At 43.0% G+C, this 18,347-nt stretch overlaps 1 protein-coding gene across 2 annotated transcripts in view; it reads left to right on the forward strand.

The window, feature by feature from the left end:
• Positions 1-15,440, forward strand: part of CNTNAP4 (contactin associated protein family member 4) — a 1,754,782-nt gene extending 1,739,342 nt beyond the window's left edge. For both annotated transcript variants that reach the window (XM_085632834.1, XM_085632836.1), the window contains exon 24: positions 12,781-15,440. In XM_085632834.1, coding sequence (XP_085488960.1) covers positions 12,781-12,974 — 194 coding nt within the window. In that variant the 3' untranslated portion in view covers positions 12,975-15,440. The remainder of the gene's footprint in view (positions 1-12,780) is intronic.
• Positions 15,441-18,347: the final 2,907 nt, after the last annotated feature.

An 18,347-nucleotide genomic window follows, 5' to 3' on the forward strand; every position in this document is an offset into this window, starting at 1 on the left:
GGACACAAAGCATTCATCGGTTTTCTCCAGGAAAAGAAAGAATGCACAAACTCCTCTTCGTCGGTAGATACTGTTATTTTATTTTACAGTTTTCAAATCTCCCTTATGTCATGACGCGTTTCGGCCGACGAACGGCCTTGATCACATGAGACAAACTTTGCGTATGACGGCGTTTAAAAATGCTGACACCCACATCACATGATGGACAGAAATGGAAGAGATACTATCACATCGAAAATCAGTGCTCTGCACAAAACAACAACGTAATGAATTTGTTGAATAAATACATAATTGTGTTCGTAAATGTACTTAAAATAAAATAAATAAATATAGTAAATACATTGTTGACAATCTAACGTGTTCGAGTCATATGCTAAATCCCCAGTCTGAATACTGTGCATAATTGAAAATTCAAACATATGACCCCAAAACAATACCCAAGTTAGATCGTGTGGAGAAAATGGGCAATTTACATATTTTCTCCAAAACAAAACGAACCAAGTTGAAAAAGCATATTGTGTTAATGACACATTGCAATTTAACACATCAAAACAAATTGTCATCTGGATAAAATCCGGCTTGCAGGTACCTCATGTACTTGATGCAATTCTAAATATGTCCAATCAGTAAATGTATATAGCGTGACATTAGATCGGTGCGTATTGTAATTTTTCTTTTTGAACTGTATGCTATTTTTATAATGATATTATCGTTTTCTTATTTTATTATTTTTTTATATATAAATATTTTAGTCCTTTAATTTAAAGTGCAAATAGTGCATATACGTGCAATTTGATAATGTGCAAATAGAGCAAAAGTGCAAATCGATCATATGTGCAAATACGCAATGAATGTGCAAGATATAAAACTTAGATAAAATACAGACATTAAAATAATGCGAACCGATTGAATCCTAATGTCACTGTGAATAATATACTCCAATAATCTCAATGTGTGGGTAGTCATGGAAAGCATGTTTTTTATCTATTCTGAATAATAACCAAGAAAGTGAGGTTGCAGAAATCTCTCGATGAAACACACCGGGCTTAAAGTAGGATGGGCATGTTATATGATATACATATGTACAGCCCTGTTACTATCACTACTTCTCAACCACCACACCAACAATCATCTCACTCTATATATTCAGCTAGTCTGGTAGTCCTTCTTTACTTTTGTTTTCATTAACAGTACTGTGACCCATGCTTCTAATAAATGAAGACCATAAAATAAATAGGGGTAAACTTAAGAGGGGGATGACACACATATTTGGCGGTCTTGCCACCGCTTGCAAATTTTCTCGAAGGAAACTCCTAGCCACCTGATGGGTGTGCTGGGCTATCCAACAAGTCCAGAATCTTACATAATTATACTGAATTTGAGACCAACAGAGTATAAACAGCTTACCAATAATGATTGGAGGATTGTGACCAATAACATCCTGGTGGCGATGCAGCTGATCATCCAGAAGTGGAAATCAGCTGTAATACCAGCAATCCATGAATGGGCATGTAAATGATGGTCTGTACTAGAAATGGAAGGACTAAAATGGCATGTCCACGATACTTGACACAAATATGAACAGCCATGGCATCCCTGGTTGGGTACCTAGTTGCACTGACAACTTCTCCGGGGTGTAAATCATCCCGTAATACCTGTGGAACAGACTATAGTACGAGGGCCACCCTTTACTTAGATCCACAAGAATGAGGCTTTAAGGGAATAAGCAAATGTCATTTGGAATGCACTAGACTATGGAGTTTCTTTGACTTAAAATATGCCGACCCACTAGGGGAAGTTTTTGGGAGGTGAATTTTATTAATTATATGGTTCTTGTAAATGCTTGTCACTAATTGTTTTTGCCTATAAAACTAATTAAATACCTTTGAGAGAAAAATAGAGGTTAAAAAAAATGGTAACATAATAGCCACAAAGAAATCCCATTTTCATGAATATGTAGAAATATGCAATAAATGATTTCCAAGAAATATTTTTAAATACCTTTGTTCCCTCTGCCCTATTCTTGCAAGCATTAAGCATTTCACACCAGCAGCATATTACGCAGTGAAAATGGTCAACATGAAAACAGTGGACTAGAAATTGGAAAATAAGGTGGGGCATTACCACCGGTCAATAAAGAAAGCAAAAACGGAATATTAAGCAACTGGAATCAACCAAACAACAAAACAAAATAGATATGTGTTTAAATTATCTAGAGACTTGACTTGATGAAGGCACTTAAGGAGGCTCCTGTGATCTCAGACCAATGTTGGGAGACCTAAATGTTCTTAGAAAATAAGATTTTTTAGGTTGTAATCTGTCATCAAAAAAAGTCCAGCTGACCTTCAGAGACCATCATCTTATCCTTGACCACATTGAGTCTCCCTCAAATTTGTAAAGGTGCCTATAAATTAAAAGTCTTGAATATCGCTGCAGATCCTTGATAGCTGTCATAATTTAGGAGCACATACCATGACTCAGGTTGGAGGTAAATTAATATTATAAAGTTTCATTCAGCCAATGAATAGTTCCCAACTCTTACTTTACAGCAAGCAATTATCATTTCTTTATGAAAACCTCAGCATATGCACAGGACCCAGCAACCTCCAAGCTTATAACGAAACAAACTTCATCAGCAACACTGGGAAGTGGAGCTAATTGCCAAAACTGTAGGAATTCATGGAAGCTGAAATGTATTCTATGATATAAAATCAGGTTTCAGAAAGGGGAGAAAAAATAATAAGGTGTATCTGCTATTAGAGAAGACTGGATCACCTCCCTTGATGTAGCTCACTTGGAATTTCTGATCCTTCCAGACGTATCTCAGCTTATGATAGGAGGGATCCTAAAACCAAAATGGAATGTGCAGAAAATGGCCAGAATGACTGTATTTGCTCTTCAATGACTCAAATATTTTTTGTATAAAAGATGACAAATTTAAATGAGATCATCTTCCTCAACAATTAAACAGATTTCATGCAGGGCCCATAAACCTCCTCTGTCACCTTTCGTCTTCAGCATTTACATGAAAGCTCTGGCTCAGATGTTATCTCAACACCGACTAGAGTTTTATCGAGAAGGATCCTCTAGTTGGTCTATGTTCGACACCACTACGAACTGGCAAGGGCGTTGGTGCTATCAAGACTTGGTTATTGTAGTTTTGTCAATGCTTGAGTCCCTAAGAGAGTGTTTGCAACATGAGAGTCTACAAAATCAGGCGCCCAGGCTCTATCTCACCATGAATAAAATAAAGAACATTCACCTTCCCCTCATAGAACTTCAATAGCTTCTAGGAGCGGCTTCTCTGCTAAAATGGAGGAGCGTTGCTCTACTGCGTTTTGAGCCGGAAAAATAAAATGATAATAACACAGTTATTATGATTTAATTTTTTAGAGCTCCAGGGCTGGGTTAGGGTGGGCAGCGCGGGGCTGGAGGAACAGATGGAGGATTTGTTTGCACACTCCAAGTGTGCATGACTACTTGGCCGGATATCTTGGCCTGGCCAAACAGTCATGCACACTTTGTATGTTGCCACCAGGCTGCATTACACAGCCTGGTAGGGAATATGCCCAGGCCCCCATTCCCGATCTGAGCGCTGATCCACGAGCTCAGATCAATCACAACGCTGCATTGTAGTGTTGTGATTGGCTGTGGGAAGCCTGGGTGCTTCTTGGTTCCTGGACTTGCCAGAAGCGGAGGAGAGACAAGGCTGGCGGAAGAGGTAAGTGGAATTTACTTTTTATTTTTATTTTGTCCCCTACGCCCCTCAACACCCCTCCCTCGCCCTTCCACTCTCATTCCCTGCCAGCCGCTACTGCTGGTTTCTGCTTGAGCAAAGAATAATTTTAAAACGTCTGTATATCACTTTCAAAGCATGGAGGGTTTGAGTTAAAAAAATATACTATTTTCACCCTACTACTCCTGTCGTAATGTGAGATTACATAAGCCTGTTTCAACTGCAAGCAGCATGGAGGGATATCAATCTTGGTGCCAGTTTCCCAAGTCTCCTATTTGCTATGCACTGAGCTCATAAATCTCCCAATATAACAATGTTAAAGGAAAACACATGAAAATAAGACTCTTTAAAGAAGATATCTATCCTCCTAGAAGCCTTGGGACTCCTGAACCGCCCATAGGAACAGGGTTCCATTGAGCACAAAGCAACCATTGCTGAAACTCTTCTCTGATAAATAACCAGGTGTTTCTTGTCTCCTTATAGTAATTGGGTTTATGCAGCTGGGAAAAGACATATGTTTTTCACGAATTATGTTTCCTACTTTATTAGTTACACAAACTGGCAACCATCAACATCTGACACTTTACAAAACACTTGAATATAGAAACAAAAAGTACTTAACCCCTTCAGTGCCCGCCCCTTTCCCCGCCCAGTGCCGGCCGTTGCATTAGCGGGCGGGGTCTATGACGAGCTGGACTCGTCATGGGCACAGCGCCACCGCGGCCCATGACGAGTCCAGCTCGTCATGGGCACTGAAGGGGTTAAAGAAAGGTTAGAGCAAATTAATAAATATAATGAATCCCCCCTAATAGCGTAAGGCCCTTTTTATGAGTTGGGATGTTTTAGCCAGTTGCACTGAGTGAGATAATCTAAGTCTAAATTCCAAGTTTGTCTGTGCCCAGAATTATTGGGTCTGAAAACTCCAGACTCCTTAATTCCAGGCCCAGATACTCCAGACCTGTCCAAGTTGCTTTAGGACATGGGCTGTGGAGAGCAGCATTGCCCAGCCACCACCCAATCTGCAGCAGTCTTGAAGGAGCAGTCAATATTCCTTTTGGAAAGGAACAAGCATCTCCTGAACCTCTGCCGCCCAACTTCATCACTACCCCCCTCCTAAATTACCCCTGACCCTTTCCACCTGCTCAGAGCAGGCAGCAAATGTAAAGAACATTTCACCTAACTCAGGAAAAACCTCCTGGTAAAGAAGCCAGTAAATTCAGGTCTGAGCAGTTATTTTTGATTTGGGGCAGTACTGTTAATCATCTGATTTTAGTGCCATTCGAAGACGTCAAAGGGTTTTAAAGGATCAGGGCTCCACAAATTCAGGTTGGAACCTCAGGATAGATTACCAACGGGTTCTGTAATCTTGGGCTTTCTCTAAGTGGTCCACTGCATTTCCTCGATCTGAGGAGATGGTATTTGAAGCAAGTGGTGTTTAAAAAGATGTGTCCAGCTTCAAAATGCTTTTACAATCCACCAGTAATACATCCAGGTGTTTAATGAAGCATATGAATACAGATACTGGAGGACCTAAAAAAAATTATTATGCGTTTTTCAAATAAAATTAATTATCAAATATATTGGCTTTAGATATATATTCTTTAATTTACAACCAACAAATAAATCAATAAAAATATCCAATAACAACTAAAACGTTTTGCAGCCAGAAGCCCTTTTTTCAAGCTAAATTGTATAAGCATTTGTACATGTGACTCTATTTGTAAATACATATGAGGTTCATTAGAGGCTTGTTATTCGTCTCCCAGGTTGCCCTCCCAAGGATATAACTGGTACCTGCATCTGTGGACTCCAAGATATCGAAATATGTGGGAGGCAATAGACACGCCAAGAGGTGCAGCTGACATTAAACGACTCACCCCATGATCCTTCAGCGGGAAGAGGCATGACATTGTAGCATTCTTGCTCAGACCCGAAAGTTTCCCTAACGAGGTCAACAGCTGCATAATGGGTGGTAACTCAATGACAGCATCCTTCAGATATATCAGGATGGCATCTCCAAAAAGAGAAAATATATGAGTCTGCTCATCTATTGCCAGTTCGAAGCCCTTCGGTAGCGCTTGCATGCAGCAAGCCAGTGTTTCCATGGCAAGCACAAACAAGAGTGAGGACAAAGGGTAGCGCTGCTGGGCACCCCTATGTATCTGCTACCAGTCAGAGTATTCACAACCGATCTGCACTTTCACTCTTGGGTCTGAATATATCACCCGTATTCAGGCAGCTAGGTCATTTACAATCCCATCTGGCATAGGACTGCAAACAAATAGGCTAACAGTATGCTCTCAAGGGCCTTTTCCATATCTACCAACACTGGTTACACTTTGTATTCAAATTTACTCCATTTTTCTAACTGAGTTTGGGATTTTTATTTTTTGGCATTTTGACTATATTACTGTTTGGGTCCTGCAAAAATACTTTAAATATTGTCCAAAGTTAAGCCTGTCTTCCCTGTGCAATAGCAACCAAGGGTTTGATCCCAGGTTAATTTAGTGACTTTGGGGTTCACCTTGACAAATTAATGTTGTTCCTTGAGGTCGGCACCCTCTTCTCCAAAGCAGTAATCCAGGTTCTTATACTATTTATGACCTTCATAACATTATTAAACATAGTTCTGTAACTGGTTATGCACATCAATCTATCTTTCAACTCTTGCAGGTAGGTCTGTAGTGCAGTTCGGTCGGCAGTGCATCCATTATGTGAAACAAACACTGAATGTTCGGGAGGTGCTAATTCCTGGAACGAGCTGGCTCTAGTCCGAGTGGTCCAGGGATGGCAAATCGGAGTGGGTCTGATTCACCACAGTTTTCCCTAGGATCTTGTAGCCTAAGTTGAGGAGGGACAATTGCCTGTATTCTTTTGTGTCCATTGGATCTCCCCTTCACTTTGTTAATATGACCATAAAAGCTAATCCTGAGGCCTCCAGCAGACAACCAGCCTCGCATGCAGACGTGTACATTTTAGATAGGGGTTTGAGCCATTCTGCTTTGCTGCATTTATAGATATTTGAGTTGGAGGCCATCACTGCCCGGTGTCTTCTCTGCCACCATCTGTTTAATCACGCTCACTATCTCAGCCTCTGTGATATGACCTTCCATTTAAAGTCTAGCCTCTGGGGTACAACATGGTCAGGGGGGTGTCAGCCTAATAGCAGGTCAGGCGTTCCCCAGACACCTATTCGACCGGACCAATACAGGGTATGATAATAACCTGAGAACTATGCCACAATGTCTGCTGGTCTGCATACATGGTGTTCATCCAGGTTGGGGGTGGGAGTGGTAGCTTCATGAGTGCCTTCTGCATGCAGCAGGTCATTGTGAGTTTTCAACAGGTATTCATGATAGTCATGGAGGGATAGCCTAGACCCTATGTCAACATGTTCCCATGTGAGCCGGGTCAGTTTGCGGCAGGCCTCTGTCTCAGTTACTGCACATACTTCATGATAAAGATCGACTTAATATATGCCTTGTACACCTCCCATTTGGTCAGTGGCAATGGCGCAAAGCCTGAGTTGAGTTCAAAATAGTGTGTTATTCCTTCCTTCATTGTGCAGCAAAATGCAGTATCATCCAAGGCCACACAGCTGAGCTGCCAAGAAGGGACACGTTTCATCGGCCTGGCCCACTTTAGGGACAGCGGGGGGCAATGGTGCAAGCATGTCATTATGAGATGTTCAGCGTTATGTGTCGCTCCTGTGAAAAGCACATCTATTCTAGTGTGTAATGCACGTATGTCAGAGAAATGTGAGTATTCCCTTTTTGCTGGGTGGGTCTGTCGCCATGCATCAGGTGCCAATTGGCCTGCCACTCTTCTGCCATACGGATTGCTGTCGCACCCAGCAGCTGTGGGTGTTTGTGGTCCAGCATCCCTGTCTGCCACAAAATAAATTCACCCCACACACTAAGGGGTCCTCCAGTGCCCTTGCCTTTAGGTCTGATGAAGTGTTGAGGTGTGCCGCTTGGCCCATATTCGAGGAAAAGACACCCAATATATTAACCATGGAACTTTCAAATTTATCACTCACAAATACAAGCCTGCACCTTCTGGCAGTCTGTTTGCAATGGTACCCCCAGCACAACCCACATTAGGACCCCCTCTACAGTATGCTGTGGTGTAAAATATGTGGCCCCTCCATCGGGTTAGCAAGCGTTTACCTTCCTGTTTGGTTAGGGTTGTCTCCCTCAGATAGGAATGGGTGCGGTGCCTCATGGTTGGCATAACCTATCTCCTAATGTTGCAAGAGAGGAAGTTGAATACAACAAGGTGTGTCATGTGAGCAGTCAGTGTGAGTTTCCTGCTGAGTGTAGAATTGGTCTTTGCCAGCTCACCTACTTCCCCAGCTCCTTCATCCCTGTGTATCTTATCTCTCTGTTGGTCCTTTATATGTCACAGTTCCCACAGAGTCTAAGAAAGTGTGTTGAGACCTTGTGGTGCTTTTCCTCTTGCCCCCCGGCTCACACCTTCTCATGGTGGGGGGGATTTTCAGCTGGCACCAGCTGGAAGAGGACAAGACTAGCTGGGGGTGCTGTGCTGTCCCCACCACACCACGATGTGAAGCCACTTCAGCAACTCAGTTGGACTTCCGGCCCGGACCCGCCACCACCGGGTCCCACAAGCCCCTTAGCCCTCATCGTATGCCAAAGGGACGGCCTTAAATGCACCAACACCGGGGCCATAGTCCGAGGCAGCTGGGGCCATTGTGGCATTAGGTTGAGTCAGATAACAGCAGCGGCTTGGCAGAACTTCCTCTTCTTTAATGGTACCCTAGGGGAAGAAAGAAACTTAATAAAATGTACACTCTCACTTGCTAGAAGTTTAATAGAAATACATCAATGTTCCCTAAAAGCACAAGGGTAAAAGATTGGGAAAGAGATGTAAGGGAATTGGCACTAGCAGAAACAATATGGATTAAACTGACAAGGACAGACAACAAACTGAAGATCTAGACACATTTGTCATGAACTATCCTGGAATCATATAGACCCCGCAGATGCAAAACAGCCTTGAATATAGCAGCTATGAGTCCGTACACTATGCGCTGAAAACAGTCTGGGACCTCATATCCACTCCAGTCAAGGGTACACAGACTGAATTGTGCTCCAGACACTGGTTTAACAGTTTGTGTATTCAAACTTTGACTAAATAAAGCTAAGCAATGTTAAAGCGTAAAAACTGTATTTACAATTGAGGTAGTTTAAACCTGTTTTTCAAATTTGAAACTTGAACCCGTAAACCATAACGCTTCTAAAGGTGAAGCTCGTAGCTGTATCCATCCAATCAATAATGATTGTGCATATTGTTTTGTAATGGTCTTAGCTTTGGTTTGGTAGATCCCAAAACGTTTTCTTTCACTGCTATCACAAAGACATGAAGTTCAGCGAGAGGGTGAGCGGTGCCTTTTCAAATGAGTAAGGCCTTTGATTTAGGAATAATGAACGTTGGGAACTGGGATGCTCTGTGCCTGAAGGCCGTGGGAGTGACTGAACCAGATTGGAGGGTAGGGATGAGGCAACAGTATGCAGCTTTGTCTTTGCCATGGGGATAATGCTGTCATGCTACTTGATGCTTGGCCCTTGTGCTACCTGTTGCTATGAGCATCTGCTTGGTGGGAAAAATGACAGCAACTGGGCTTTTTTAGTGGCCTCAGAAGAACTCAGGTACTATGATCTGAAAAAGGCAAATGGGTTTAAGTAAGCGATCCAGTCAGTGGTAGAATAAAGAAGGAATTCTGAGTGTTAGTTTTTTAGTATGTGCATCTTTTTTGGGAGATTCCCTCCTCCCTTCATCATTGTCTGCAGTTCATGGTAAGGGTGTTAAGTGAGACTAGCTACCAGGTTTCAGCATGCGGGATAACATCTGAAATGGGTCAGAAAATGGCTGCTTTGCGCAAGGCTACTTGTTTCCAATACAGCATGCTCAGTTGGATGTGGAAGAGAACCAACCATTTTGATCCCACGCATCTCTGTGACTTTCTCTGCTCTCACCCTTGTCAACTCAATTAAAATGATTCAATACATAACTAGAAAGGAAACATCAAATGGCATCCCAGGGAGTATAGTTCATACAAGACAGAGCCTAGTGGTTAGTCTACCTAGATACCTGGGCAAAGCTCATCAATATCACCAGATGGACGTTATCCTTTGTGGATTAATGAATCACAACCTGATGTTAGGTCCATGAGTGTGAATTAATGTACACCAAATAACTGCTGTAGACCAGACTGAAGAATGAGCAATCCAATCATGTACTGAAGACATTGAAGACAATCACAAATCTGGAGACATCAGACGTTCACAAGTGGCCTTTTTTTCTCTATAACCGGATTCTTGACCAACTTATCCAGATTCTTGATCAGTTTAACTGGGTTTCCATTCAGCATGACTTGAATCTTACAACTTTCTTTTGCCTGCAGAATACTTAGAAAGAGGAAATGCCTCTGATGATTGCTTTTGTGCAGGAATGTGCTCCTTCTGCCCAAAAACAATTCTGCCTACAAGGTAGGCACACCACAGTGCAACGGTGCTTGCATTGGCAAAAGAAAGCAGATTATGCACCAGCACAGACTGAGAGAAGGATTGCACCATTTTGGTAAATATGGTGCATTTCTACCCTCTCCATTACATGCAATGCACTGCATTGCAGCGCAGCAAAATGTCTTACTGCATTGCGTGATAGTATGATAAATCTGCCCCCCAAATTTAAAGGTGGTACATGTAAGAATTTAGTTTTGGCACCTACCTACCACAGTGCAAGGGTGACTGCATTACTCAATGCAGCAGATTGTGCACCAGCACAGGCAGAGAGCAGGAATGAGCCATATTTTGGTAAATATGGCGCATCCCTGCGCTCTCCCTTTCACCCAACTCAGCGCAGCGCAGCAAGTGGTATTGTTGTGTTGCGTGTTAATATGATAAATCAGCCCCAAAATATTTAAAGGAGGTACCGGTAACAATTTAGTTTTGGGGTGTACCTACAGTGCCTTACCCCTAAAAGTTATTTTTACTGAAAAAAAGGCAGCAGGGCCCTTTGAGGAAAATTAAAGTTCAGAATAAAATCATAACTCTGCTGTCATTGGTGTGGAGCAAGCTGTGGGGATAAGTCAATCACTATTTCTAATGTTTATTAAAAATCCAATCCACTGGTGAGGTGCTAGGTGTGACTTATTCACAAGCCACCAAACAAGTTTCTGGTAGAAGAAGAATGCCTGCTCTAAACACCAATCAGAACCCTTTATTTACTTTTTTTCCTTATACAAACCTGGAATAAATCAATCAAGTCAGTCCATGTTTGCTTATTATTTGCTACCTCCTTTTCATTATTTATGTTGTTTATCCTCTCAGCTGTGAAGAGACAAGATTAGTTGAACATCTTCCCTTTTCTTTGTTCTAATTATTTGGTCAAAATATAATCAACTCTTTCATCTTTTATCATCAAAACTTCGATAAATATTCCATACTCATCATTGTCAATCATCATATGCAACGTGGTAAGGGGTAGAGCCCACAAATGTCATGTGAATTCCAATTGACATTGTTTTGACACAAGTTAGAAGCACAATCTCCATACTTTATCTTCTTTGGCCACTTTGCTTCGATCTATTCAGCCAGACTGGAAAACACATTCTTTAATTGATTGTAGAATTCCTGGATTATTCAAGCCTTTTTCACGGTAGAAATATGATGCCTTCTGCTCCACATCTGATTTGTAACTGAAAACAATGTTGAAATCTTGCTGTCCCGATAAAGACTCCATTCATTTTGCTAACTGTTTTGAAATAGCAATGCTTAGTAAAGATACAAAATGATGTAATTGGGAAATTCATGTAGTATTGTAACTTGTTCATGAAAATAATTGAGTTCACAGGTTAATTTTCATTTCACCCAGGACTTCCAATAATTGTGCTGCAACACAGTGTTTTGCAAATTATTTTCAGTTATAAAGACAATTGTGAATATATACACAAAGGCCTTTTGACATGTTTGCACCAACCAGGAACCTTAGTTTTGGGCCTTATTGATTTGTTGCTGATTCACAAATATACAACACTAAACACATTATGGGGCAGATTTATAAGCCCCGTGCGCCACTTTTGCGCCGCCGTTGTGTCACTTTTGTGACGCAGGAGTTGCGTCACGTTGTAAAGCCCTGCGCCACATTAAACCCGCTTCAGGTTTAATGTATGCAGGATGGGCGTTACGTCGGAAAAAGCCTTGGAAAAGTGACTGCGTGAAATCTAAAAGATTTCACGCAGTCACTTTTCCGACGCTGGTGCGTCAGATCCTTACGCCTGCTTCAAGCAGGCGTAAGTTGGGATGCACCATGTAAGGGATAGGGCATATCGATACAACTTCAGCACTGCGCCAACCTTACGATGGCAGATGCGTCACGCATCTGCTTGTCCTTGCGACACGATGCGCCACATTGTAAATGCGGCGCATCTGCGGTGGCGCAAGGGCAAACTTGCGTGACGCATCTTCCCTGTCGCATCCCTGCTGATTTGCAGGGATGCGCCAGGGAACGTAAATCTGCCCCTATGAATTTAAGATCAGTCCTGAGGGAACATTCTTTCTTCCTAGATGTCACATCTATATTTCCTTTTTGAAATACAGGGTTACTGTAAATGAAAATGCTTATCAGCCTTTTAAATTCAACAAATAATCTCACGGGGATAAGAATTCTAAAGTCATCGAATACTGCATTAAGAATAGCGAGACGGGGGTCCAACCGATTGATTGATAACTCCTTCTGTACAATACAGTCCTGTCACACCGAGTATTTTTCATTCTTGTTAATCAGTGCCACCTTTTTTATACACAAATATCTAATAATTAAATGTACGAAAATAATGAATGGCCTTTTTGTGTATCGATACCAAAGAATTAATCTCCGTGGGGTTTCAACAGTGGCATATATATGATTGTGTGGTGTACATCACCTTTTACAGAGCCCAGCTTGACTGCAGTACAAAACCTTCCCGTATGCGTCTTTTTGTTTACCAACCCCTTTGTTTTCCTTGTGTTATTCCCCAGGTGTCATTGCGGTGGTGATATTCGTCCTGCTTTGCATAGCTGCCATCAGCATGCGCATTTATCAACAGAAAGGGACGTACAAAAACAGCGAGGCCAAAGGATCCGAGAACGAAAACATCGCAGCAACAGCACTGAAGACGGAGCTCAGCATGCAGAACACAATCAATGAAAGCCAGAAAGAGTACTTCTTCTGATTGATGCCTTCTCTTCTCTTTGCCCATCTGATAGTCAGACTCTTTCTTGTTAGGCCTGGGCTCCCCCCGGACGGACGTGCACTGGCGCTCAAGCAAACAATGATTTTGAGACTTATTATTCTGCATACTTTCGGTCTCGGTGATTGGGTGTAGGAGGTCTCTATAGAATACTTGCATTTCTTTAGCTTTCATAAATGCATTTTATGTAACAGTAAATAAGGTATTGTAAACAACTTTATTGTTTGTAGTTTCTGACTGTTCAGATGTGACCTTCTACAGCTGCAGTTTATTATGCATACGTGATACAATTTAAAATAAGGTATTTGTTATGATGTCCAAGGCCCTTTCTTCTCTTTCTAAAATGTGTGAATAAAGGTGTTTTCCTGATGGTAAACCTTGAATATGGACGTTTGCAGTACACCCTAAAAGACAAACTGTTGTTGTGTTCTTCAGTGTGACCTTTGCTCGTCTATTTAATTAAAATACCTCTAGCAGAAGCTGGACACTGAATCATTTAAAGAGGCCATATACTTTAATAAGTTCGAACAGGTATACACTCTAACCAAACATAAACAAACAAGGGGTCGAGCTGGAAATCACACCACTGGTGGTTGCTGTTGATGTAGGATCGGGTAGAGACAACGTTCATTTTGTCTTTGCATTATCTGGCCATGTAAGTGGTCCCATCATTGATGTCACAGCAGATCTCTGTACCAACCAGATATCATCGGAGAAAGGTGCTCTCAAGGGCTTTATTGCTGATAGCTGCTGTTAATGAAGGAGGATTGAGTAAAGAAACCTATGCTAGGTTCTCATCAATGGATTACCTCGCTGTGCTGAAGGGTTTGTGCACGGGCGGGGCCATGACGGAGCGCTTCCGTCATCCGCACAGCGCAACCGATGCGCATGACGGAACCGCTCCGTCATGCGCATCGAAGGGGTTAACAGCACCATTCAATGAAGGATATCACAATCCATTGAACACCAACCAGTGATCGGCCAACAAAGGGATGCAGAGCAATCCTTATTATTTTGATGAATTAATAGCCTAGAATTTGATCAAGTTAATTAGATTTCTATTTTTCTCTGAGTGAGCCCTTCAAGTGGCGAGTCGGGAGAACTATGCTCAGAAAATTGAACAGCACAATCATTGCAATTTATTGTTGTGTGTTTTTTTTTTTAGTCACAATTCCTAGTTGTTTACGCCTTATTTACATATTATATCCATGAAACATTCCTGTGTCCACTGAGTAGGTGGCTTGTTCATTGGAGTGCGAAATGGGCATCAGTGAATATCCATGCAGTTATGTTAGCTTATGTGCAATGGCTAGATAGACCATGGGAAAAGGTTCAGCGGCGCTGTGTGGAATCTGAAAACATATCCTATCTTCTTAGAGAGAGAGGAAGGAGAATGTCTAGCCTTATACAAGAAACAGGGTAAAATTGTCTGATGTACCTCCATGCCAATATCACACAGCCTTGAACGAAAGTTTCACCTGTAGCATTTTGAACAGTGAATCTGGAAACAAATAGCAGGATTTTCCTGAAAAAATAGATTTTTAAAGGAATAAAATCAGCAAAATTTGCCTAGGTGTTGCTAAGAAAGATCAAATCGTATAAGATTAGTGCAGCACCAAAGGCTCTGAATCGTGGCATAGCAATATCTGTTCACGATTAAGTCCTCCTAATCTAGACAGAAGAAATCTAGAAATCTAAATATTAAACTTTTTTTTTTTAAAGCCATCTTTTGCAGCTTAATTCAATTCACATCAGACTGACATTTAGGAGGTACACTTTATGTTGCCTGCGCCCAACAATAAGTCATCTTCCGTTTATTTAGCAAATGACAATGAACTTGTGCACGTTTCACGTTATTGAAGTTCAGTGCTGTTTGCACCTCTTAGGTTAGTGGTTTGCTGGTGACAAATGTCAAAAACCTCTTTTTGGTTCCTTACATCAAGTTGGCCATGCCTCTGAACATCTAATGAACAAGACTGAAGTGTCAAATCTGGTTGGATTGGATCGTTGCTCTGTTCACAACATTATGTTTTTCAGCTTTTGTAATAAAGGAGCTCTGAATTGGACAAGTCAACTCTCCCTTGAAAAAGAATGTTAGCCAAGGTGACCCATGCAATTGTGTCATAGATTAAGTCCCCAGATCATGTCATTCAAATGTTCTGTTGTTTTCCACAGAGATTGCATGAGGGCAAAGAACACAAGACTGAGACCCCAAATCTGATGATCTGCAGGCTTGTATTTGGCCATCTCCAAAATATAACAACCAAAGTGTATAAATCAAGAAATCATGGAACCAGTGCAACTGTTCTGCATACAGTTTTGCCCCATGTTTAACCAAGTATAACAATTTAGCTTTTGTCTTTTAATAAATAAGTTGATTTTATAAATAAAATGATCGAAAATGTAAAAAAATGTTTGTGTAGAGCTAAAACAGTTTGCAACTGAGCAAAAAAGATTTTTTTTTTAAATAAAAAATATAAGTGGTATTGATGTGTCTACCTTTTTGCATTGTTTGAACGAGATACCATGAGGGATGAGAAGCTAAATAGTTATTGTACTGAATAAGGCATTTCTTATTTAAATTGAATAAAATCTTTTTTAAAGTAGGCTTGAAACTCATTCAACACAATAAAGAAGTCTGGGGCATATGTCCAAGCCCCTATCGCCACTGGCGATAGGGGCCTTGCCTTATGTACAAGGCAGCGTTAAGCCACTTAATGTGGCTTAAAGCAGCCTTGTACATAAGGTACCCTTTCACGCTATGTTTAGCATGAAAGGGGCATGCAGTTGGTGTTGTGGTGGGCCTTCCACCGCAACACTCATTGTATTTAACCCTGCCCCCTATGTACAAGGGTGGTGTACATAGGCGGCAGCGACAAAATTAAGACCAGGAAAATCCTGGTCTTAAGTTGGCGAAACGAGTAGAAATGCATTATTTCTCCTCAATTTTGCTTTTTCCATGTGTGCTGCTTGTGCAGCACACAAGTAAAAAAGTAAAATGCCATGGTTTGTTTATGTACTGTGTTGGACTTGGCCCTTTGGGCAGGTTCACCCCTAACATTTTTGCCTGTCTCCTAGCCTTTTTTCTGTGTAGTGCTGGTGGTTTTAGGCCTCTGGGCACTTTAGCACTGTGGCGCAGTGTAAAGTGCGTTCGTGCTCTGAGTGCGTGTGGTGAGATTGGCCTGCCCTACCAAAGGAATGCATGGGGATATGTGTGTCCATGGTAATTCCTGGTATAAGAGGAGTGCAGGGGTGAGTTTAGTATGTATGAACTCGTGAGAATAAATGCTGCACAATGGTGTGCGCAGATTTATGGTGACTGGTTGAGAAATGCCACTTTAAGAAGTTGGCATTTCTGTGTGCTATGTGTCTGCCTGCCTGATGTGGAGTGCATGTCTGACTTGTGAGTGACAGGAGCTGAGGGGCATGGGGGGCTCCAGGAGACAGGGTGAGTCAGCCCAGTGGTGAATAGAGAGATCTGCATCTAGATGGGAGGGAGGAGTTGCACTTTGGACCTGAATAGGGCTGTGCCTTCCCTCCACAATGCTGGCTCCGCCACCTGTGGTGCGTCTGATCACTGAGCCCCCACCTGACAAAGGGGAGAGGAGCTGGGCAAAACAAAGTGCTTCAAATCCCCCTAAACCAGTTCTGACTGGTATCCCCAAGCCCTGTGCTGTGACACAAAGGGAGTTTATAATATAAATATAGGGGCTGTGACCCCATGAAAATGTTCTGTTGTGCTGTTCCAGACTTAGGGGGGCCTGCTGTTGCTGCTGGGCTCCAGGAGGAACCGCCACAAGGGACTGCCTCCCTGCTGGTGGGCCCTGTGTGCTGGCCTGCCTGGGCCCAGCCTTTGCCCCTTGGACTTTTGACTTTTACCCCTAGACTTTAAACTTTCTAGCACCTTGGGAGCGCTTTGCTTTTATTTGAGGAAGAGCGCTCTGCTCTTTATTGCTGGGAGGAGCGCCTCTGCTTCGGACTGCAGCGCTGAGCTGCGATCGACTTCGAGGGATTTCCCCGTGCATATTTTCAAAGCGGGTGCCCACCCCGCATTGCGGTGCTCGTTGGCGGGAGCCCACCCCGCGTTATACATTTTTTTAAAACCAGAAGCAGGTGCCCACCCGCATTAGTTTTTATTTTCTCAGCGGGAGCCCACCCCGCATTGCTGCCTGAAAATCACCGCCGTGGCCCGGGATCCAAATAGGGAAACTGCCGCGTCAGAGCAGCGAACAGGAAGTCAGGCGGGACTGCCTGTTTGTGGGCGGGGCCTGAGAGCGGACCGGAAGAGACGCGCCGGTCGGGAGCCCACTCCGGCTGTGTTGAACGCGGCCAGTGAACCAACGGAGCTCCTCTGCATGAGGAAGAGCCCCGCGACGTATGCCCAAACGAAGCTCTGAGGGATCCCGGAGGCAGGGCTCCAGCAGCCACGGTGCGACCTCTGCGACGTACCTGGAGGAAGGAGGAGTCCCTAGAGATTGAGCTCTGTGTCCCGCACTGCCGAGCCCTGCCAGGAAGAAGCCGAGAGATGCCACAGAGAGCCCGGGTAAGTGGAGCTCAAAGGAGGTTGAGTCTGGCCGTTGCACCAGACGGAGACCCCGATGAGTGGGGCTGCATATTGGGCATAGTGGTGCCGATGCTCATTGTCAGCGAGAGCACCTTGGACTGTAAGAGTCCCAGTGGGGCCAACTTTTGCACAGTGGTGCCAGGGCTCATTTTTCTCCAGCTGCCCCGTTTGGCAGTGGGCAGTTGCCACGTGGGTGCAATTTGTGGTGACAAGTCTCAGTGGGGGACTCAGGGCACAGTGGTGCCAGCACCATATTGTCAGTGGGGACTAAGGGCGCAGGAGGGTCAGTGCCCACATATTTGCCTGCACAGCTGTCCAGCAATTAGTGGGCAGCTGCTACGTTTAGGCTTGTGCATTGTGCACTTTTGCTGCTGTGCAGCCAGCCCAGACATTCTGCACATTGGGCATTTGAGCCCCTGTGAGAAGCGAGTTGGCCTGGGTCCAGGTCCAGTGTGTTATGCCCCCAATTGAGGCACACTGCATTTATGCTAACTATCGCCCATGGTGTTATGTTTGCGAGGCCTATTGCCTCAAGATTCTTACATAATGTGCTTTTACGTATGAGGTTGGTGCATAATGTGTGATCCTAATATGGTTTATGCCTAATGTGATAAAGTTGAGGTCGTTATTGTGCCAGTAGTTACTGGTTGTGCTACATTTACTATTGTGCTACAATTACTGGTTGTGTTCTACGTTGATGATAAATCTTACTTTTACTATTTCTACTAAGTGATGATTCTGACAGTGGACCATGTGGCCCTGTCATTTGTATATAATCCCCTGTAAAAATT

Source organism: Triturus cristatus, chromosome 2_1 (assembly GCF_964204655.1).
Source record: "Triturus cristatus chromosome 2_1, aTriCri1.1, whole genome shotgun sequence".
NCBI classification, from domain to species: domain Eukaryota; kingdom Metazoa; phylum Chordata; class Amphibia; order Caudata; family Salamandridae; genus Triturus; species Triturus cristatus.